Source organism: Malaclemys terrapin, chromosome 10 (assembly GCF_027887155.1).
Source record: "Malaclemys terrapin pileata isolate rMalTer1 chromosome 10, rMalTer1.hap1, whole genome shotgun sequence".
Lineage (NCBI taxonomy): Eukaryota > Metazoa > Chordata > Testudines > Emydidae > Malaclemys > Malaclemys terrapin.
Window position 1 is genome coordinate 54,944,185 of NC_071514.1, and position 23,169 is coordinate 54,967,353.

The following is a 23,169-nucleotide window of genomic DNA, read 5'->3' on the forward strand; positions in this document are numbered from 1 at the left end:
TTCCTTTGTTGTTGATTGAGGTTTAGGGGCATAAAGAGGTATCAGTGGCAGCATCAGGCTTTCCCAAATGGAGCTCTAGTTCAGGGCTTCAGCTCTGTGTTGAAAACCCCCAGGGCAACTGCTTCTCCCCCCAGACGCTACTCAGAAGAAGTGTGCACATCTCTGTGTGTCTTACCGCCCCTCAGACATTCAAATTCTTTTACATGAACATGGGCTTGGTTTGCTCCCAGCCACGAGGTACCATGGAGCTGGTTTCACTCTGTATCTCTGGTTTAAACTAAGCAACCCACTTTTTATCCTGTTACATTTGGGAAGTGACAACAACATTTTCGAATGATTGAAATACTCCACTCATCTGCCTTTAACAGGGCATTGGGAAGGAAGCCTGGCTCATTCAGACTGTGGGGATGTTGCCAATCCTACACATTCAAAAATCATGTGTCAGGCCCCAAAATCTCATGAGATTATTCTTTAAAAATCATGAGATTTTTAAAGAATAATCAATGCTAGGTTCTTTCTATTGACGTTGTGATTTTTGAGCCTTCTGGGTTTGTGTTTTCAAGTTTTTCTCTGCCACCACAAGGGCTGTTGCTATTGATTAGCATCGTTTCCTAGAGTTATGTTGGACCCCATGGCTGCAGATATCGTTATCAACTCCGATAGGAAGAGCTATTTTTTCACTGAGCAAACCTTTGCTTTCCTGAAAATGACCATATGGAGCCTATACCAGCCCTTGAGCAAACAGTGGAGTCCCCCCTTGGCAAAGTCAGGACTTCACAAACTTTCATAAATAGGGGCCAGGGAACTTCTGCTTTCCGTGGGGCGTACGGAGCAACATCAAAGGTAAGTTGCACTTTCATTTCTTTCTTACAGATGTAGACTTCGGGTGTACCAACTAATTTTCTGGAGATCAGATTTTTCTCCACAGACAGTATCTAAGGCCAAATCTTCAGCTTGGGTAAACCAGCCAATTAACAGTCGTTGAGGAGATATATGTTTTCTGGATTATAGTACTTCCCTATAGGCCCTGATCCTGACCTCCTTACTTCAGTGGAAGTTTTGTACTGAAAAGTTAGGTCTGTATATTTACAGCACTCAGGGGGTGTGTGTGAGAAATTCACACCCCTGAGTGCTACAGCTATGATGACCCAATCCCCGGTGTAGACGTTGTTAGGTCAACAAAAGAATTCTTCTGTCACCCTAGCTACTGCTATGCAGAGAGGTGGATTCCCTACAGTGATGGAAAAACCCCTTCCGTCGCTGTAGGAAGCTGCTCCACTACAGTAGCACAGCTGCAACACCATAGCTGTGCCATTGTAGCACCCGTAGCCTAGGCATGGCCTGAATAAAGAGAGTAGAAAAGGGTGTGTAGCATTTCTCTTATATTTACAAACACCTTGGGTGAAATCCTAGCCCCATCGAAGTCAATAGCAAAATTCCCATTGATTCAATGGAGCCAAGACTTCACCCTTTATGTGTAAGAACCACGTGTACCATCTAGTGTCTTGGGACACCAATCAGAGGGCCAACACAAGGTGGTGGCAAAACAGTGGTGATCTTCTACTGAAGGTACCACACAATTGTCAGGATGGAAGGGTGCACGGGGAGGGAGCTCTCTTATAGAGGTGTCGAAAGCAATGACCTTTGAATGAGCGTGTGAGATATTTTAACGGGAGCATGGGGAATCATTCCCCTGACAGCTGTGTAGGTGGAAGTGACAGTGCTGGCATAGGGTGCTGGGGGGTATGGCTGGGTTTACTGGAGTCGGTGCATCAGGATTGGCTCCATGAATTTCAATGGGCATTTCACCTGTGTAGGATGTTCAGGGAATGACCCTGTGTTAATCCAGTGGCACAGGTGAACTGAGAACTGCACGGAAGTATCCTGCAGCATCAGCCAGCACTCCCCCTCCCACCCCCATCCCTCTGCTAAACAATCGAGCCTTTCTCTCGGGCTGAGTGACATTGGGAAGATGAATCCAGGGAGTCTCAAGGGCAAATGTTGGTGAGGGCGAACTCCAAGGAAGGGGGAATCTCAGGGACTGCTTTCAAGATTGTTACCTGGCACAGGTAACATGGCTGCATGGCACAGTGACTGGGGACAGGCGAGGCAGTTCTTACTGTAACTAACCTCTCTGCCAATCCTTTGAGGCTTTGCTTCCCTTCCTCCCTGCAGGATGGGGGCCATGAGGCCAGCACTGGCCTTGCTGTCCCTGGCCTACGTGCTGCACACAGCCGCCACCCTGAGAATCTGCGCTTTCAACATCAGGACTTTTGGAGACAGCAAGCTGTCCAATGAGACCATTGCAGGCATCATCGTGAACGTGAGTGCTGGGGGGTTGGGGAGAGGTCCCACATACCAGCAGTTCTTGGGAACTGGGGGTGCCCAGGATTCTATCAAACAGCTGGCCCAGGGGCTCTCAGAAGTGTGTTTTCTGTGGGCCTGGAGAGTATGCTATCACTTGGGCTGAAGGCTACTTAGAAACCCAACTGAAAGGGCAGTGGTGAAGGGCCAAATGCTGGGGTTGTTTTTCTGCATACTCCAGCCTGATTGGCTAAGACATGGTAAAGCTGGTTAGTGGCTCCTCCATGGTGGTTATGCCCTAGACCTCTCGGTTACAAGTGGAGACAGCCTATCTGAGCCCTGCCCAGAAACCCCTGTGGGGAGACACTTTCCAGCTACACTGTGCCCTATAACACTGAGAAGTGAAAGCAAGGTCCTGGATAGATATATAGATTGATCAATCATCTATCTGTAAGGGTAGAGTGACCAGATGTCCCATTTTTTGGGACTTTTTCTTATATAGGCACCTATTACCCCCCACCCCCTGTCCCATTTTTTCACATTTGCTGTCTGGTCACCCTATGTAAGGGGACTGTTGTCCCCTTACTAACACTCAGTGGGGGTGTTTTGGTTGCTAGCTCCCAGCACTAAAAGGGGAAGGGTCGATGGGAAATCAGGACCCTGAGACTGACAGTCCCCAGGAACAATGGGGAGAGGCAATGCTCCAGGTCAGCCTGATTGACAGGGTGGGCAGCTAATCAGAGAGTCAGGAGGCCAGGGGAATCCCATCCTCTAGGTGAGCTGCAATTGCCTGGGTCAGAGAGTGGGGCCAAGCTAAGGGGAGAGCAGGGGCTCAAGTTGAGCTGGGGAGCATAGCTGTGCCAGCCAGAGGGGCCAGAAAAGCAGCCCGGGAAGCAGAGTTACAGAAGCAGCCCACAGAGCAGACCTGTGCTGGGGGCAGAGCTGCAGCAACCAGAGCCAGAGGGGCCAGAGAAGCAGCCCTGGGAGCTGGAGGCAGAGCACCAGCAGTGCTGAGGCAGAGTGGAGCTAGAGCTGAGGCTGGGGCAGTCCGGAGCCGAATGTGGTGAGCAGCTGGGGAGAGCACCGGGGACCCTGGGCAGTGGGGCCAACACAGGGAGATGCCCCCAGCCAAGAGGCGGGGGCGATGCTGGGAAGAAGGGTCCTGCCACCTAAAGCCTGAGGGCGTGTGGCCACCACCAGAGCAAGTGTCCGACCCGCAACATCCCTGCAGCACAGCCAGGGCTTGAGAAGGAGGCCTGGGACTTGTGAGAAACAGACTGAACTTCTCTTACATTCCAGAGATGCTGGTTGTGATGCCCCTGTGCCACAGAGCAGGGTGACATGTTTTCCTCTAACCTTTCCCATTTTTTCCCCTTATAATTGATTGCTGTTTAATAAACTGTATTTACTTTGAACTGTATGCAATGATCAGTGGGTCAGGGAAGCATCCAGTGCAGAGAGCACCCCAGAGTGGGAACACCCTAGCCCCTGCCCTAAGTGACCACAACAAGGTTGGGGGATCAAGACCCCCAGGAATTCTGGGCCCAGCCTTGTTGGGGTTACGAGGACTCTGACACACAGGAGAGTGGAAGCGGAGCCCTCGAGGTCAGGCAGGCCTCTGGGTAAAGGAAGTGGGAGCGAAGACTCAGATCCTTTCGCTAGTCCACTTCACTGGGGTAATGTATAAGCCAGGAAAGATCCCTCCAATAGCGGGACCATTCCCCTGCTTACATATCTATCTGGGACCTTGGTTTCACTTCAGTGTTATAGGGGACTGTGTGGCTGATGACTGCCAGAAACTGGGATGGATCACTCAATAATTACCCTGTTCTGTTCATTCCCTCTGAAGCATCTGGCACCAGGATACGGGGCTAGATGGACCATTATCTATATCTATCTATCACCACTTCAGATTCCAGTGTTTTTAGAGACAGACAGAGGGTAACCCTGGCAGCCTGGTTGGCATTCCCCATGGCAGTGAAACTCATCCTCTGCAATCACTGCTGGGTTGGTCTCTGCTCTGTTAGGATCCTGCTGGCTGATTTCGAACCCTTCTGGAACAGCTGCAGTCTGAAAGCTGCCATTTCCTCCTGTTCTCCTCTGTTTCCCCATCTAACTCACCCCAGGGCTCACCTCTTTCCCCCCAGCTCATGCACTGCAGCAGAAGAGAGGTAAATACCCAGCTCAGCTGGTGGTTGAAGTGGCATGTCAGCCCTGGGGACACCACCCTTCTGGTGGCTGGCTGCAGCCTGGGATTTTGCTGGGTGTTCTCACTGATTTTCACAGTGTTTGTGCATCTCTAAGGGAAGCTGGGGAGAAAGGTGAGGGGTGTTAGGCACTGCACACGCAGCCTGCACCAGGCTCAGCTTCACAGCACGGCGCTTTGTGTTTCCCCCAGATTGTGCAGACATACGACATCGCTGTGGTGCAGGAGGTCCGTGACTCTGATCAGAGTGCCATCAGGAAACTGATGGACCAGCTCAACAGGTGCTTTCCAAACCTACATGGAAGAGGGGGAGGAGCCTAAAACATTGCTGTGGTCTGGAGTGTTTTAGAGCAGGTATAAACAAGGCCCCTTCGGGTGCAACACCCAGCCAGCCACACAGGGAAGGCTCCATTGCTGTCCGCAGCAGCTTAGATGAAGCGAGTGCTGGAGCTGTGGCTCTGCAGGTGGTTCTGGCATAATTGACTCAGTGACAGTGTCATGGGGAGCATCACTCACCACTGGTCCAGCACCTCCTCCTGGTCACTCTGAGGATTAGCTCAAGGCCAACACCCCCATCCATGGTCTGCACCCCTTCACTTCAGCCACAGTCCACCTGCAACCCCTCTTGCAGCATCAGGTACCACAGCATCTTCTTTGTGGCTCAGCCCTCCAGCCATATCACTATCTGGGTTCCCCCTTTCCAGAAGAGGTTTACCTCCTCAATAGTCCTGCCACTTTCCCAGTGGTGAGTGGAAGGACCCAGACTCACACTCTGCTCTGGGTCCCAGCCCAGGGACCCTCCAAACCACAGTCACTTACTGCATTCCTTTGCCTTTACTATCCCTACATTTCCCTGGGCCACTTCCCTGCAGCCACAGCCCCTTCCTCAGTCTCAGCAGCCTATCCGGAGCTCCTTCTCTTCTCCCCAGGTTCCTGCCTGCACTGCTGTGTCCAAGGTGCTACCAGGTTGCAGCCAACTCTAGACACAGTTCTCCCTCCTCAGGTTCCAGTCAGCTACTGACCCTGCTCTGCTCTGAGGTTCTTTTATATGGGCCTGCCAGTCCCTGACTGGCCACTCCTCGCAACCCCTCTCCTATTGGCTGCTTTTCATGCAGCATCCCTAGGGCTCTGTTAACCCCTTACTGGCCAGTCTGGGGCGAACACCACATCACAGACACCTTCATGGGCCTCTGGAACTTTTCACCACCAAAAGGCACATACACGAGACGGGACCTGGGGCATCCCTGCCTGGTGCCACACGCCGCCATTCTCACAAAGCGAGCATGACACGGGGTACAGTGGTACCAGGGTGGCACATTTCAGGGCAATAACCCTATATACAAAAGACAGCACAAACAGAGGAGCGCAGAACTCCCTGAGGACATCAGCAAGGTGCAGATATGGAGCAGGGCATGGTGCAGCCATTTACACCAGTGCAAAGTGACTGTATACACTGATTCTGATCTCACGTACTCAGGTATAAATGAGGGGTAACTCCATTACAGCCAATGGAGGCAATCCAGTGTGAAACCGGTGTGAGGTCAGAACTGGACTCTACCATATGGGTGTGAATTGGTGACCAGGGACAGGGGCCACCAACCCCTCAGGAGAAGCTTGTCAAAGGGGCGGAGAGGGTTGGAATGGGCTTGGGAAGTACAGCGGACAGATCTACAGCTTCAGGCCAGGGGTAATACGACACCAGCAAGGTCTGATTCTGTTGGTGGTCGTATGAGAGCTGAGGCCACCTGCAGATGTCCCTGACGTGGAGGGCGTCACAGGCGCTCAGGACCTCTGTGGTGGAGGGGTTCCCATAAGACCTCTTCCACTCAGCTTCCCAAGAACTCAGTTCAACTCCATTCCCGCCACTCAGGTCTCTTTGTTGGGCCTAAAGCGAAGCTATGCTGAGTTGATCAGACTCAAGTGGAAGGGGTGAGGATGGGGCGTACCAGTACCACCCATCCAAAGTGACCCAGCAACCTTCCTTTTTATAGACATGTACACATGCCATTGCATCACCCGTTTGGGGGACCCAATCCCTGTACAGCATGCACTGTCCTTGCACAACATTCTCTTTGCCTCAGCTCACCTTCCAAGCTTCGCTTACCCATTGTTATCTTGTCCTTTGTCAGTTGTTCCCTGAGGGTCCCCCCTTACTTTAGCCAGCACCAACAGTCTGTTTCCAGCCTGCTGCTCCATTTACCTCCCTAATCCTGTCTCCCAAGAAATAAGGCCTCACCCATGTCCAATTACTCATGTCAAGCCAGCCTACATATTGAAGGGGCCACATGGGAAAGATGCTCCCTGAGGCACCCCCCCTCCCCCAAGCCTGGCTTCCTGGAACAGAGTGGCAAGGGGCCTGCATGGAGGGAGATGTCTCAGCCGTAAAGCAGGCAGGGTCATTCCTACGCTGGCTGGGAAATCAACTAGGGGTGGGATGGGAATGGTGGGAGGTGGTGCAGAGCAGGGAGATGTGCTGGACGTGTGCACGGCCCTCCCTGCTCCGGCATTGGCCTCACTGCTGGCTTCTCTGACGCCCTCACTCTAGGGCATCTCTGCAGCCATACAGCTACGTGGTCAGCGAGCCCCTGGGCCAGACCTCCTACAAGGAGCAGTACCTCTTCATTTACAGGTAAGGATCCAGCAAACAGTCAGAGCTAGTGACAATACTAGGTGTTTTCACCTCAGGTGATGTCCAGGGCATCCCCCACGCTTTTGCGTCTCCTGCCCAGCCACTGCTGCTCTCTGCATGCAGGCCCCTGGGCTAGGGTTGCCAACTTGGTAATATTTAAAAAATGGAACCTCCCCAGCCCCGCTCCTTCCACTGAGACCACACCCTGCCCCATCTCTTCCCCTGAGGCCCCACCTCTGCCATGCCTCTTCCCCAAGGCCCCGCCCCTTCCATGTCTCTTTCCCCTGATGCCCTGCCCCTGTCAACTCCTCTTCCACCCTCCCTCCAGTCACTCTGCTCGCTGCTTTTCCCCTCCCACCCCTCTACCCGGGTCAGGAGGGACTCACTTGCTTTGCTGGTGCTTGGAGCTGCAGCCACCTGATGCAGGTAGGAGGTGGCCCTGGCTAAATAAGGGCTGATGTGGGTGATGACTTGGCGCCTACCCGGCCTGCAGTAACCAGACATTGGGTGTCCGGTCAGTAGATCTGACCGGATTCTGTCAGGTCCCCTTTTCAAACGGACTTTCTGACAGAAAACCGGGCACCTGGCCACCTACCCTGGGTGCACCAGGGCCCATCCCAGAGTGGAACCACGTGACTGTGTGTGCTCATTCCATCTCTCCTCCTGGCAGGACGGATATGGTGTCGGTGGTGGACAGTTACTACTATGATGATGGCTGTGAGCCCTGCGGGAACGACACCTTCAGCAGGGAGCCCTTCATCGTGAAGTTCTCCTCCCCCTACACAGGTAAGCGGGGCCCAGGGATCTCTCTGCCCTATGGCACTGGGAGCAGCAGCACCCCAGGCCATCCTGCAGCTAGCTAGAGAAACCCCTGCTCCCCCACACGCTGATCCCTCCCGCCAGGAAACAAAGAACATTACCATGGAGAGTTTGGCAAAGTCTTTGGGAATGATGCTTCAACTCAGAGACAGGCCTAGATCCAAATAGGGGGAGCGTGGGGCTGGATCCGGGCCTGGGGACTTATTCTGACTGGTATGTAGGCAGCCTGACCTAGTAGTCAGAGCAGCATCGGGCATCAAAGCCAGTCTGATACCAGGAGGTCAACATCTGCAACAGGTCCAGAGGGCAAACCGAAGTCTGGGGTCAGGCAGGGCCAGGTTACCAGGAGCTCATTAGCAGGTAGCAGAAACAGATATGGCAGGGAAAGCAGCCCTGAGCAGGAAGATCCTGGCTGCACGGGCAGTTTCCTGTTCCTGTGCTGGGTTTATATAGTTGCAGTGAAGCAGGGAGTCCAGGACTGCGCGGAGTTCAGTTCCTACTCTGACACCACTTAGCAGGTCAGTGGGGGGTGGGTTGGCGCTCACTGGTGCTGAAGCCCCCTGTGGACCAGGGTTCAAGCCCTGCAGTCCCCAATGGGTGTGGGTCTGGGTGCTGGCTTGGGGAGTGCGTGCCTGGGCTGGGGGTCAGCAGCCAGGGATCAGTTCAGCTCACTGTAGAGCCAGGTGCAGTTGGGACCCAGAGCTCAGCTTGGGGGTCACGGGGGTTCACCGGGCTGAGAGTATACCCACCCCTCCTCCAGCCCATGATCCCATTGCTCCTTGGGGTACGGTTTGGTCACAAGGCCGAGGGAGGGGAAGGGTGGCTGTGCCCTGACGTACAAACCCCACGGCAGCCATTCTCATGGGGGCTGAACTCAGAGCAGCTGGGGAGAAGCAGCGACAGTCCTGGCCAGTGGCAGCCCAGCCCAGAGACTTCACTGGCAACTAACCCCCTGCTCTGCAGCTTCCTTTGACAGCTGCTGCTTTGGCACAAAACCAACCAGGAGCACCTTTGTGAGTGGTGCTGACCCAGGAGGGCAGCGCCCAGGTGCAGAGGGACTGGGAGAGGCTAGTGCAGCTGACTGGAGCTGCTAGCACTGTGGGAACTGCCAAGAGACAATAGAGCGAGCATGAGTAATGGAAGACCCCGGTTCAAGTCCCAGTCCTGCCTGATTCTGAGTGGGAGGGGAAATGTCCACACGGAGAGCATGGTCTTGGGAACCCCAGAATGGAACAGTGCCGTGTGTGTGTGTGTGTGTGTGAGAGAGAGAGATAGCAGGGGTGATGGGTGACAGCTCTGTGTGCGCACAGAAAATGGCTGTCTGTGTAACTTGTGTCTCTGCAGAGGTGCAGGAGTTTGTCCTGGTGCCCCTGCATACACCCCCCAGCGAGGCTGTGGCAGAGATCGACGCCCTCTACGATGTCTACTTAGATGTCATTGACAAGTGGGGGACTGACGTAAGCAGATGTATCCGGGTGCAAACCCAGCGCCTGCCGGGTGAATGAACTCACTGGTGTTCCCTCCCCCCGCTTGTCTTGTCTGAGGCTGCTGCTGCCTGGATGGGATGTTGGCTGTAGAAGGTGCTGGCTAGTCTATTACTCATGCTGACCCCCCACTTCCAGGGCAGAGCCGCTCTGGCTGCCTGGGCCAGTGCAGGTTACCGGGAACAGCCATGCCCACTTGATGCGGCTGGGCACTGAGCTCTGGAGCTAACCATCAGGGTTCCCCTCTGGGGAAGCAAATCCCCCTTCGTCCATATCCACATGCTGATTTGTGTCAAACAAAGCTGTGGAGCAGAGAGGCCCATCTGCACTGCCCCCAACCCCTTCAGCCCTAGGCCTGTAGGCCTCAGAGCCACACCCCTCCCCATCACACAACCCCTCTGGGACCCTTGTCTTCCCATGGTCGCTGTTTGCTCAGCCCCAGCCCCACCGTGGGCAGAGTGCCCAAGGGTGGGGAGATGCGGGCTCCTTCCCACTTCTCTGCCAGGGTCTCATCACATGGATGGCGAACGAGGATCCTGGACCTGCTTCCAGCTAAATCGATGGGTTCTGCCACTCAGCCTGGACAGCACAGTCCCAGTGTGCCGATGGCTAGAGCAATCAGGAATGGGCTGTAGGCCCTTTCGCCTGCTGGCACCAGGTCCAGGGCAGTGGTGACCGAAGCCAGCTGTTCCCTGATGACATTGAGCCAGGGAGGTGCACACAGCACGTCACCCTAGGGGTGGTCTTGGTACCAGAGCCCGGGCACCTGCACTGTGCTGCCTCCCCAGAGCTGCTCTCTCCAGGGCAGGGCTGGGTACATCAGCAGGAGGCATGGGGGCCCAGCCTATGCTGCCCCTGCTCTGCAGATGAAGTGTCAGCCCCACAGGCTCAGGTCATTGCAGTGCCGGGACCTCACAGTGTACCTGAGCGCAAGGAAAGCCTCATGACCCCGGCCCCAGAGAAGACAACCCCGCTGTGCTGAGAAGGAACCAGCAGAACGGCGAGAGGGAGTGACAGACCCCCAGACCATCCTGTGTCAGCTCCTGCCCCTGCCTTAGCCACAAAGACAGCCACAGCCAAGGAGAGCAGTGGTTACCAGCGAGACAGCTTGTGGCACTGGCGGGGCTGCCTGAGACACTCCAGAGTGAAGGGCTTGGGGAGGCTGCCATGTGTGAGGTTCTTGCCTTGCACATGTGCTAGGTGTGGGGGTTGGTCTGGCTGGGTCCCCCCTCACTGGCACTTCCTTGGCAGAACATCCTTTTCCTGGGAGACTTCAACGCCGACTGCTCCTACGTTGGGCCACAGGACTGGCCTTCAATCCGCCTGCGAACCAGCGACGCCTTCCAGTGGCTCATCCCGGACAGTGCAGACACCACCGTGTCGTACACAGACTGCGCCTACGACCGGTGAGGAGAGCTGCTGCTGCTGATCATCCCTAGTGCCACTACTGTGCCTGTGCTTGGCAGCTGTATGGAGAAGCCAGGGCCGGCTCCAGGCACCAGCTTAGCAAGCAGGTGCTTGGGGTGGCCACTCCGAAGGGGGGCGGCACGTCCAGCTATTCGGCGGCAATTCGGCGGAGGGTCCCTTACTCCCACTTGGAGTGAAGGACCTCCCACTGAAGTGCCGCAGATTGCGATCGCGGCTTTTTTGGGGGGGCTGCTTGGGGCGGCAAAAATCCTGGAGCCAACCCTGGGAGAAGCCCAGGGCTATATGACCCAGGGGGGTTCTCGGTCAGCCCTTGGGGGTTGGGCCGGTGCTGAGGCAGATGGGCAGTGGGGTGTCAGGGGAGCCTGCGCTGCCACTGCCAAGGCTGTGTCTGTCCCACCAGCCAGTATGGGTTTCAGTCCCTGGGGCTGCCGGCCTCTCAGCAATGCAGTCACCTGGCAGGAGGGTACCTCATGAGCGCCACGGTGCCTCAGATATAGGAATAACAGCAGCCCCAAGAGACAGACCAGCGCAGCCAGTGTCAGCCCTGGGGACACCAAAAAAGGGACAAGGAGAGGGCTGCAGGTGGGCAGTGCCCTAGCACAGAAGGCCATCACTCATAGGACCACATCTGGGAATACTCAGAGACCACCTCAGCTGTGGAAAACCACAGCCTCTGGCACAGACCCCAGAGAGCCTGTCTGTAGTCCAGCCAGGGCACTCATTAACCCTGATTGCCATGTGCAGTGCTGTGGGCGTGCTCCCCACACACCCAGGTGCGATAGGCCGCCCCACTCTCTCAGAAGGTTCTGGAATCAGGTGCCACTGGAACTTGGCCCTGCATATGGCGGTTTCCTGTCAGTTTCACTTCCCCACATTCAGCTGTCACCTGCCTCCACTGAGCGCAGGTCCTGCACCAGATGGAGCTAGCTGAGAGCCCAGGGTTGCTCTCGGGGGTCTGGCTGCTGGGGAGATGGATTTCCCCCCCAGGACTGCACAAACTAAGCCACCCTGTCAGCTCCCCCCAGCACTCTCCCTGGCTCCGCTACTCAGGGAAGCTGGTGAGGAACCCCACCAGCAGCGCTGCCATCGCTGGCCCTGGGCTCCAGCCTGGCTCTGGGGCAGGCGAGGGCATTCCCTGCAGGGTGTGACCCTGAAGCCCAGCTGCCCGAGAAGTGCAGTGTTTAACCCTAGTCCCTTGTGGCGTGTCACAGGATCGTGGCGAGTGGCTCTGAGCTGCAGCGCTGTATGGTGGCCAGATCTGCCAAGGTCAACAACTTCCAGGAGACTTTCCACCTGCAGCGCGAGGATGTAAGTGAAGCTGACAACCTGCCTGCATGCACACAGAGCAGCTAGCTGTGAGCAGAGACAATAGCTGCTAGCTAGCCAGGGGACAGCGACAGCTGGTCAGGACTGGGGCCAAGCTCAAAGATCACTGCACCGAGCTTTGCAGGGAGTCTCCCAGAGTTAAAGGCTAGTCTAACTCAGCTACACTAAGGCCTGCTCTACAAACAGGTGTCCTGCTATAACTGTGTGGGTTTGGAGTGTGATTTTTTACTGCTGTAGTTACAGAGGCAGGAACTCGTGTGGATGCACTTATACCAATATAAAGGGGCTGGATAGCTTATTCCCCTTCCCAGATGGGAAGAGCTATCCCGGGGTAAGCACTTTTAGACCAGTCTAACTCCATCCACACTAGGGGGCAAAAGGGGTGCGGCTTGTGGGTGTAGACGAGGCTGGAGACCCTACAGGCCTGATTCTCCATTGTCCTGCACCTTGTGCAGAGCGAGTGCAGGGGCAGGGTAAGAGCGCAGGATCTGCAGGGCAGCCATTCACATGCATTTGACTATGGCGTCACTGACTGCCCAAAGGGCAGGATGACGGGACCCAGACATAGTTACATCGCCCCCTGGCCAGGACACAGCATTTCCACCTGGAGGGCCCTGCTGGCTCTATGCTGTACAGCTCGCTCCGCCCCAGCTGGTGGTGGCTAGTGGCCATGGACATTGTGTATAATTTCTTATGGACATTGTGTATAATCTCCCCACACCTGCAGTTAGCCCCTGCCATTGGTTAAAACCCCAGGCCTGATCCTGCTCTCTCACTGGGGTAACCATTTTTCTTGGCGGACCAGCTGTAAACTGGTATAGCCATAGGCGCCGATTCCGTGGGTGCTACGGGACTGGACCACCCATGGAAAAAAAATAGTGGGTGCTCAGCACCCACCAGCCACAGCTGTTCGGCGGTGCCCCCATTCAACTAATCCGGGGCACTGCCAAACAGCTGATGGAGATGCCGCCAAACAGCTGATAGGCGGTGCAGCCAAACAGCTGTTTGGCGGCTGGAGGAGAGTGGAGAGCAGCGAGTGGCAGGCGGGTGGGGGCCTCAGAGCAGGGGTGGCGTGGGGGCAGGAAGAGGTGAAGTGAAGGCGAGGTCTTGGGGAAAGGGGTGGAATGGGGGCAGGGCTTCAGGGCAGAGCAGGAGTGGGGGACCCCTTGGGAAAAATAAAAGTTGGCGCCTCTGGGTGTAGGTGAGAGAGGAGACTCTGGCTGCTCCTTTCACAGCGCTGGGGAATTAGAGGGTGAATTACACTGAGGTCTTGGCTCTCCTCTCGGCAATGCCATCCACTGCAGCTCATGCATCCTGTGCTCTTACCTGATTGGATGCCACCACTCAGGCGTCACGCAGGGGGCTCACTGCACAGAACCATTCAGCCCCTCGGGAGGCCATCTCCCCTGGGGACTGTGGCTGTGTTTTGTATGCGTGTAGGCTGCATAAAGGAGGCAACGCTCTTGGGGGCGCTGTGTAGGCAGCATGGCTCAGTGGCTAGGGCGCAGGAAGGGGCGTCGAGAGGCCGAGGGCCTGGCAGCCCAGGACCTTCTCCTTGTGTGGTTGGTTAGAGTGGTTGTGTGAAGTGACGGTAACACGCGCCAGGCCAGCTCAGGCTGGAAGCATTTTACACAATCTTTGCACTGGTCTGAATGACTCCCCAAGGCGCAGGGCAGGAGACAGTTAAGCCTTACGCTTGAATTGCATGGCCAAGTCTCCTCACCGCTCCATACCTCAATTTCACCTCTGTAGAGGGCTCTGAGCTCGAGGGAGGAGCTGTGGAGCCTTGGCTCATTCTTGCATTGGCCTCCTGTTCGGCGCGTGCTGCTGGCCTCGATGTCCATGGGATGAGCACAGGCCAGGCTTCCCCTGGTTTGCGCTCACGCTCCTGATGGGAATGCCGCCTGGGAGCTAATCTAAAACCATGCAGGGCACTGTCCTCCCCAAAGGCAGGGAGCTAACAGGAGCCCTGCATTTGACAACGAGTCACCTTGCATAGGAGGATCTCAGACCACCTCATTAATGTTAATTGACTCACCCTGGCAGAGCCCTGTGATAGGGAAGGTCAGCATTATCCCCATTGTACAGTTGGGGAAACTGAGGCCTGGAGAGGTTGGATGATTTGCCCAAGGCCATGCAATGAATCGCTATCAGGGCACGGAAGAGATCTAGACACATGCTCTGTCCATTAGCCCATTCTGCCTCCTGCTGCACCTCTGGAATTGCCAGGATCCATGTGACAACAGGAGCCATGACACGAGGTCATGGACAACCTGTAGCTGATGCCTGCTGAGCAGCCCCACAACTTAGGCTCTGTGATTTCTCCCGTTTGTGTCCAGGCCCTTGCCGTCAGCGACCATTTCCCGGTGGAAGTGACTCTGAGGGCTCGCTGAGGCTCACCTGCTCCTGCCTTGCTCCATCCCCTGCTAAGCCAGGAGAAGTAGCTACCAGCAAAGCAACTTCTACCACATTCATAGTCCCTTTGGCTGCTGCTGGCTGCAGCACCAACGCCTTCAGACGAGCTCCCAAGACTGAACCTCAGCATCTACGATTATAGCCAAATACCAGCCTCCTGGCATCTACCTGCTGCTCCTGGCACATCCTCATGGCTGGTCACAAACCCATCTCTCTAGGTGCTGCATCGAATGGCCCACCAGTGTCACTTACTGGGTACTTGGATAACTGGCACATCCATGCCATGCCATTGGGAGATTCGTTCATGCAATGTAGTTAGTAAGCTTTGAAATCTTTGGTCTCGGGGCATCCTGGAGTGTTATGCTGGGCAACAGGGCTGGGGGGGAGCTGATTTTGTGGCCAATGGGTATGTGCAATTGTCAAGGCTCCTTCCCCTCTCTGAACTTTAGGATACAGATGTGGGGGCCTGCATGAAAACTTCTAAGCTTAACTACCAGCTTAGATCTGGTTCGCTGCCACCACTCCCAATGTGCTAATTCCCTTCCCTGGGTAGCCTTGAGAGACTCTTCACCAATTCCCTGGTGAATACAGATCCAAGCCCCTTGGATCTTAAAACAAGGAGAAATTAACCATCCCCCCTCCTTTCTCCCACCAACTCCTGGTGGATCAAGATCCAACCCCCTTGGATCTAAAAACAAGGAAAAATCAATCAGGTTCTTAAAAAGAAGGCTTTTAATTAAAGAAAAAGGTAAAAATCATCTCTGTAAAATCAGGATGGAAAATAACTTTACAGGGTAATCAAACTTAAAGAGCCCAGAGGACCCCCCTCTAGCCTTAGGTTCAAAGTTACAGCAAACAGAGATAAACACCCTAGTAAAAGGTACATTTACAAGTTGAGAAAACAAAGATAAAACTACCACGCCTTGCCTGGCTGTACTTACAAGTTTGAAATATGAGAGACTTGTTCAGAAAGATTTGGAGAGCCTGGATTGATGTCTTAGTCCCAAGAGCAAACTCCACCAAAACAAAGAGCACAAACAAAAGCCTTCCCCCCACCAAGATTTGTAAGTATCTTGTCCCTTTATTGGTCCTTTGGGTCAGGTGTCAGCCAGGTTACCTGAGCTTCTTAACCCTTTACAAGTAAAAGGATTTTGGTGTCTCTGGCCAGGAGGGATTATAGTATGGTACACAGGAGGGCTGTTACCCTTCCCTTTATAGTTATGACAGCAATTAACATAGAATGAATGAGGAGCAGTTTTATAAATGCTTGATTGGCTAGAGGTCAACTCTCAAGTCGCGTGATATCTGCTGTTTTTCATAAAGCCCTAGCTCTTGGAGTCATGTGATTATAGAGGAATCTTGGCTTTCATTAAAAGGGCCAGGGTCCTGCCTTCATGCATGTGGAGAAAAGCTGGAAGATGTGATTGACCTCTCAGTGCTCAAACCCCACCAGGCCAACAAACGGAACCTACCACTGATTATTTTTTCTCTCTCATGATTTGGGAGGCCTGGCTCATGAACTCTGAACACTTAACATGGAACATAAGAATGGCCACACTTGGTCAGAACAATGACCCATCTAGTATCCAGTATCCTATCTTCAGACAGTGGCTGGTGCCAGATGCTTCAGAGAGAATGAACAGAACAGGGCAATTGTAGAGTGATCCATGCCCTGTTGTCCAGTCCCAGCATCTGGCAGTCAGAGGTTATGGGACACCTAGAGCATGGGGTTGCATCCGTGACCTAATAGTCATTGGGACCTGTCCTCCATGAACTCCGTGAACCTGACTGTTCTTGTAACTGTCTGTCTGCATGGAGTCATTCCCTACAGGACAGCGTTTGTGGTGGTGTCCCATCCTGATTTTGTGGCAGAGATTCTATTCTGTGTCTAATACTGCCTGCCTTTTATAATCCCCCACCTGCACTAATGACACTATGTATATAATATGGAATAATAAGGGGGAGTGCTGGTCATCTGCACTTTGATTCTATTACATGCAATCAGTATGTAATCAAAGGGCCCGGAGAATCAAATGGATCCATCTGTATCTGATTTGGAGTGTTTTTTGGGGGGTCATTTATGCTCTTGAAGGCCTCTGCCATCTGAACTGCCAGATTCTGTAATGAGGGGCATTTCTCTGCTCATGGCAGGGTCCCTATTCAACAAATGCTTCTGCAACTGCAAGACTACAGCTCAGACCCAGGAGGGAAGGGACTAGACTGTGACTGTGGGAACAGGACAGGATTTGGGATGGGGGAGGCATGTGGCTCACTGGGCATGTAGTGGGAATGCTTCTGTCTATTGCAGTCAGTCACTCAGCTCCCCAATGCATGGAGAGCCCCCAGAACAGCTCAGCGGTGGCCCTGAGTGAATGAAACCAACCTCCGTCTAGGCTGCTGTGAGCATCCTGTTTATTTGGGGGTTACCTAGCATCTGGGAGAGCCTTCGGGGTGCTAGGGGAGCTGGAGTTCATTAGTGCAGTGTATGTGTGGTGCAGTGTGTGTGTGTGTGTGTGTGGCCACACAGCTGCTAGGGTTTTACTGCCATGTTACAAAATGTTTTATTTTAGAACAAATTAAACCATGACTGATGATTCTTCTAATATATTAAATAAGGCACCAAAATATCCCACTGAGCCAGGATGGGCAGGGATGCAACCCCATGCTCTGAGTGTCGCTAGCCTCTATTTGCCAAAAGCTGGGAGTAGACAACATGGGATGGATCACTCGATGATTGCCTGTTCTGTTCATTCCCTCTGAAGTATCTGGATTGGCCACTGTCGGAAGACAGGATACTAGGTCAGCTGGACCATTGGTCTGACCCAGTGTGGCCATTCTTGTGTTCTTTATTCCTTGTGACAGGAAAAAATGGGAAAAAACTAGTCATTTCTTCTCTCCCATGTCCATGATCTTTGTTACTGGAACGAGTTTCCTGCTACATCTCCCTTGCCCTCTAGGTGGCAGTGGAGACTGTTCGCATTCGGCTATGGCAGACTTGGACACCAGCACATAACCCTTGTGCCAGGGGGTGTCAGTAGCACCAAGGGCTGGGTTCTATATCTAGGGGTTCTTCTAACATTACAAAACCAAATCTGGCTCAAGCCCCTACCTAGAAATCTGGGGAAACTACCTCCACACACACACGCTCCCGGGCCCGTAAAGAGGCAAAGCAAACATTCATTAATAGGGAGAGGGACCTCTGCATGAATTTGGGGAAACCCCGCACCAATGAGTCAAAAGCGTGCAAACAATAAGTAACCTCCCACCCCACCATATCCTTGCCTCTGTTTTCTACCTTGCCGTGTGGAAGTCCGACAGACGAATATTCCTTTAACACAGCACTCCGCTTTCCCTCTGCTGTTCCCCATTCACAACTGGTTGTCCCATGTCAGCATAGTCCCAGAATTCAGGGGAGCATTCACATGGGTTCACCACCCACCCCTGATGGGGTCAGGGGTCAAGCAATGCCTCTACTGCTACCGCTGCTACTGCTGCCTGCCACTCACTGCTGCCCCTGTGTCTAGCTGCGATGCCACGTTCTGAATTTCCACCACTTAGCCCAGTTCTGAGTGATTTCACCAGGCGGTAGGGAACCTGACTGCTGCTGCAACCTCTGGGCTGTCTGTCACACCAGGTCTAAGGTTAAGCCCCCTGGACCTATTCATCAGTGATTTTAGCCCTAGCAATCACTCAGGAGAAACAAAGACTCTCGATTCATTTGGATGAGCTCTATCTTTAAACACTGGAGGGGGGGGGGTGTCAAATATGATCTAAACTACCTACACAGAATCCCCACCACCACCTAAGAGCATCTGTTCCCATCTCCCTCTGCCTTTCACTTGCATTTAGCATCACAACCCCCTGCTACAGTTAGGGTGACTGCCTTAGTCAAGGCATGATAAATACAGTTCTGCTGCCTCTTATTCATACAATCAGGATAACAACATTTCCTCACTCCTGCGTTCAAAGCTAAAGTGAATTTTAAACCAAAAGAGCTAAAACTGATCACTTTGGCAAAGCAGGCCTAGCTGCTGATCCCCTAGGCAGAGTAGGCGTGGCTATGCAAATACAGGCTATTCCTGAGGTCTTTCCCCCCAAGTTCATCAATAGATGGGAGGGAGAGCTCATTCAGACCCAGGCTTTTACACACCCTGTAATGATGCGGTTCTGGCGGGACCCAACTGAGAGGGCCAATTCAGGACAAATCACTTAAAACAGGGCAGTTACAGCCCAAGGCTGGGGTTTTTCCACTTCTAAGGCAAACCAAACCAGCCAGACTAAGAGGACTTTGGTCTCACCCCACTGGCTAACCACAAGTCACACAAGCAATTCCCTTATACACTCAAGTTTCCCAGTGTCACCACTAGTGCCACTCGTTATGGGGACAAATGGTTATGAAAACCAATACCCCAATAAAAGAAAAAGGTTCTCTCAATCCCAAAGGACCAAGCCCCAGACCCAGGTCAATATACAAATCAGATCTTATTCACAAATCACGCTGTAGCAAATCCTTTAGAATCTAAAATCTAAAGGTTTATTCATAAAAGGAAAAAGATAGAGATGAGAGTTAGAATTGGTTAAATGGAATCAATAACATACAGTAATGGCAAAGTTCTTGGTTCAGGCTTGTAGCAGTGATAGAAACTGCAGGTTCAAATCAAGTCTCTGGAATACATCCCCCGCTGGGATGGGTCCTCAGTCCTTTGTTCAAAGCTTCAGTTTGTAGCAAAGTTCCTCCAGAGCTATGAAGCAGGATTGAAGAAAAGATAGAGGAGCTGCAGCAGCCTTTTATAGTCTTTTCCAGGTGTAAGAACACCTCTTTGTCCTTACTGTGGAAAATTACAGCAAAATGGAGTCTGGAGTCACATGGGCCAGTCCCTGCATACTTTGCTGAGTTACAAGGCGTATCTGCCTTCTCTCAATGGGTCAACTGTATAGCTGATGATCCTTAATGGGCCATCAAGCAGGCTAGGCAGAGCTAACACCAACTTGTCTGGGATGTCACCCAGAAGCATAGCATAAGTTTGCCATACAGACAGTATAGAGCCAATATTCATAACTTCAACTACAAAATTGTTACACACATATAGACAGCATAATCATAACCAGCAAACCATAACCTTGTCTACGACAACTCATTTGACCCCCTTTATATAAGATTTGGTGCCACTACAGGACCTTGGTTGCAACCATGTTCTATATGGTCCCAGATTATATCAATAACGTCACACACCCATACACACCTATATACATACACACCCTCACACACACACCTAGAGCCTGTCTGTACGTGTTTGATGCTGGCAGTAGCACCTGCCTCTCAGCGATGTTGCCACATGCCCACAGCCAGCCATGTGGTGGTGCCTATGTTGGGTACCGAGCATCCCAAACTGGGGACCACACAGATCCACAAATGCTCATGTGCCGGTAGCTTTGAGACATTGTCCCCACTCCAGGGCAGCCCCTGCTGCTGAAAGACGTTGGTGCCAAAAGCTTTCCATCTCCCAAGGACAAGCTTCCTCCACATGAGCCTCAGTCCTGCCCTGTGGGAGACTCCCTGAGGAGTCAACACTTACCCATGTCTGGCAAAAAGGGTCTGTTAGTTTTGCATCATTGAATGAAAGATTCAAATGGATTTTTAGTGGTATTATTTAAAACAAAACCAAACCAATTAATCTTAAACCTACAAAACAAGAGTTTTACAAACCAGGAGTGTTGATTTAGGTCCTTAAATAGGGTTACCATACGTCCTCTTTTCCCCGGACATGTCCGGCTTTTCGGCACTCAAACCCCCGTCCGGGGGGAATTGCCAAAAAGCCGAACATGTCCGGGAAAATGGCGGCTCTGCTCCTCCCCTGACTCTTTGGCTCTGTTTAAGAGCCGGGCTGCCCGAGCACTACCGGCTTCGGGCAGCCCCCATGCCTCCAGACCCTGCGCCGCCGGAGCCTGGGAGGGGAAGTGCCCAGCTGGGGGCGCAGGGTCTGGAGGCAAGGGAGCTGCCCAAAGCCCAAGCGCTACCGGCTTCACGGTTTGCCGGGCAGCCTCCAGACCCTGCGCCCCCGGCTGGGCGCTTCCCCTCCCGGGCTCCAGCTGCGCTGGGGAAGCGCCGGCCGGGGGCGCAGGGTCTGGGGGCTGCCCGGCAAACCGTGAAGCCGGTAGCGCTCGGGAAGCCCTTTCCGCGTGGCTGGGAGTGGGAGGGAGGAGGGGGCAGAGTTGGGGTGGGGGTGGGGGTGGGGAAATGGGCGGGGTCGGGGCCCGTTGAGGGTCCTCTTTTTTTATTTGTTAGATATGGTAACCCTACCTTAAAACCTCACATATTTACACAATATATTTACACACACGTTCTCTTTTTCTTAACATCCCTTGTACTAGCTGCTGATCCCCTAGGCAGAGTACGCGTGGGTATGCAAATACAGGCTATTCCTCTTAATTTAGACACACACCCTTACCCTTCCATGGGCTCAGGCATAACCTTACACTCCTTTACCTTACACAGTAATATCCTACTTACCCTCTATTTATTAATAATCACCAAAAAACAGAATGCACATGCTACACATACAGTGCTCACCACTTCCAATAAGACAGATGAACTTTTCTTGATGGCCAGTCAGGATCCAGTCCATCTGCATGGTATCATTGGCAGAGTGTTGAGGTCTGGAAGCTCTGGTCTTAGGGCTGTGTCCTGGAGTTGGTTCCCGACGAACTTCTGTTTGGATCTCAGTTTATATAGTGAAAATTGAGTCCTGCTTAGCTATACCTTAAGCAATCATTATACTAAAATTTTACTAACCAATCCTAACATATTTTAACAAAATTCTCTAACCAATCCTATCCCACCATCTTAATTAATTTATACCTAGCAAAATTAATTATGTAACAGACAGAATCTATCAAAGAACCAGACAAGATCATACAGACAAACAACAGAGAAGTGACCATAAAGATAAAACAATAAAGAAGTGAGGATTTCACAACCACAACTATTGATAAGTGATTTCTTGCCAGACTGAATGCTGTCAAACTAAGTTTTCTTTAGCCATCTTAAGATCTGTTTCTTTAGCTGGTAATAGTGGGTACTATTAGGACAGGATCTCCTTTTTACAGCCTGATACTACATTGTTTTAATGTAATTTAGATGGAATGTGAAGATGTGACTTCCTGCTTCTCATGGTATGTCTTCACTAGCCACGTTACAGTGCTGTCCTTAATGTGACTGTGTAGTCCCAGCACTGTAAAAAACCCACCCCCACGAGGGGAGTAGCTACCAGCGCCTGTGCACTGTGAACTGCCACGTTACAGCACTGAAACTTGCAGTGCTCAGGGGGGTGTTTTTTCACACCCCTGAGTGAGACAGTTGCAGCGCTGTAAAGTGGCAGTGTAGACAAGGCCTCAGCTAATGGCTGCTGCTCTCCTAATATGGCTGCAGACAAAGGCTTTAGGCTTTAGAATATGGCTACAGGAAAAGGCCTTATCCTTATACCTGGCCCCCTCCTGGAAGGCATCAGTGATGCCTTCCTCAGAGGGGGCGAGCGGCTGGCGACAGCTGTGGGCAGGTCTCTGCTAAAGAACCCAGCCCTGGCCTCTAGAATCCCAGCCAGCTGTCCCCCCAGCCACCTCTAGCAGGGAGGGACCTTGGGGCTGGGTGTGGCAGGCCAGCTGCAGCAGGCCCACAGGACAGGAGCAGCACTAGTGCCAGAGAGGAGGAGGGTCCTCTCCAGATGCTGGGCATGGCTAGGAATGCTGAGCTCTCTGGTGCTGCTGACACACCTGCAGGCCCCAGAAGATGGGCAGGAATTGCAGTGCTCTGTGGCATGGGCCTGGGTGGCTGCTCCGTCCCTGTGATGCCTCTCAGTCTTTTCCCTCCTCTGCTCAGCAGCTCTGTGCAGCCAGGAGCAGAGCTGGGCAGAAGGGTGAGGCTCCAGTGTCACCATCAGCCTGATGAAATCCAGCTCCACCCTAGCACCAGCCCCAGGTGGAGCTGGCACTGGGATCCCCCACTTTTCTCCCCTACTGGGGCCTGGAGGCAAGCTGGCGGAGAGGAGCTCCTCCTGGGGGGAGGTAGCAGAGAGGTTGATTGGTAGGGGACGCTGACACCTGGTGATACCGTAAGTCCTCAAGCAGTTGTGGAGGGTGCCTGGCCAACGTCAACGTGAGCCACAGTCTTTACTCACCATGGCTCCTAGACTCAGGGCCGGCTCTGGCTTTTTTGCCGCCCCAGGCAAAAAAGCCTCTGGCCGCCCCCACCCCCAACGCGGCAGGGGAGGGCGGCCGGAGCCCCGGGGGGAGGGCAGCGAGCCCCGGCCGGGGCTCCGCTCTCCCCAACGGCCAGAGCGCCGGAGGGAGGGCGGAAAGCCCGGTCGGGGCTCCGCTCTCCCCGGCGGCCAGAGCACCGGGGGGAGGGCGGCGAGTCCCCGTCGGGGCTCCACTCTCCCCGGCGGCCAGAGCGCCGGGGGGAGGGCGGCGAGCCCGCACGGGGCTCCGCTGTCCCCGGCGGCCAGAGCGCCGGGGGGAGGGCGGTGAGCCCCGGCCGTGGCCCCGCTCTCCCCGGCGGCCGG

At 53.5% G+C, this 23,169-nt stretch overlaps 1 protein-coding gene across 1 annotated transcript; it reads left to right on the plus strand.

The window, feature by feature from the left end:
* Positions 1 to 756: 756 nt before the first annotated feature.
* On the plus strand, positions 757 to 15,957 carry LOC128844716 (deoxyribonuclease-1-like). The gene is made up of 9 exons (XM_054042664.1): positions 757 to 843; positions 2,176 to 2,323; positions 4,703 to 4,791; positions 7,056 to 7,139; positions 7,810 to 7,925; positions 9,303 to 9,415; positions 10,694 to 10,848; positions 12,082 to 12,178; positions 14,536 to 15,957. Exons 2-9 carry the CDS (start codon positions 2,177 to 2,179, stop codon positions 14,587 to 14,589), a joined length of 855 nt encoding a protein of 284 aa, XP_053898639.1. The 5' UTR covers positions 757 to 843; position 2,176; the 3' UTR covers positions 14,590 to 15,957.
* The last annotated feature ends 7,212 nt before the right edge of the window (positions 15,958 to 23,169 follow it).

What these genes read in the sequence shown, in the direction of transcription:
- LOC128844716 (XM_054042664.1), top strand. Translation starts at nt 2,177, where the DNA reads ATGGGGGCCATGAGGCCAGCACTGGCCTTGCTGTCCCTGGCCTACGTG. An exon ending in GTTCTCCTCCCCCTACACAG is followed by an intron (nt 7,926 to 9,302) that starts GTAAGCGGGGCC and finishes GTGTCTCTGCAG; the next exon opens with AGGTGCAGGAGTTTGTCCTG. An exon ending in ACAGACTGCGCCTACGACCG is followed by an intron (nt 10,849 to 12,081) that starts GTGAGGAGAGCT and finishes GGCGTGTCACAG; the next exon opens with GATCGTGGCGAGTGGCTCTG.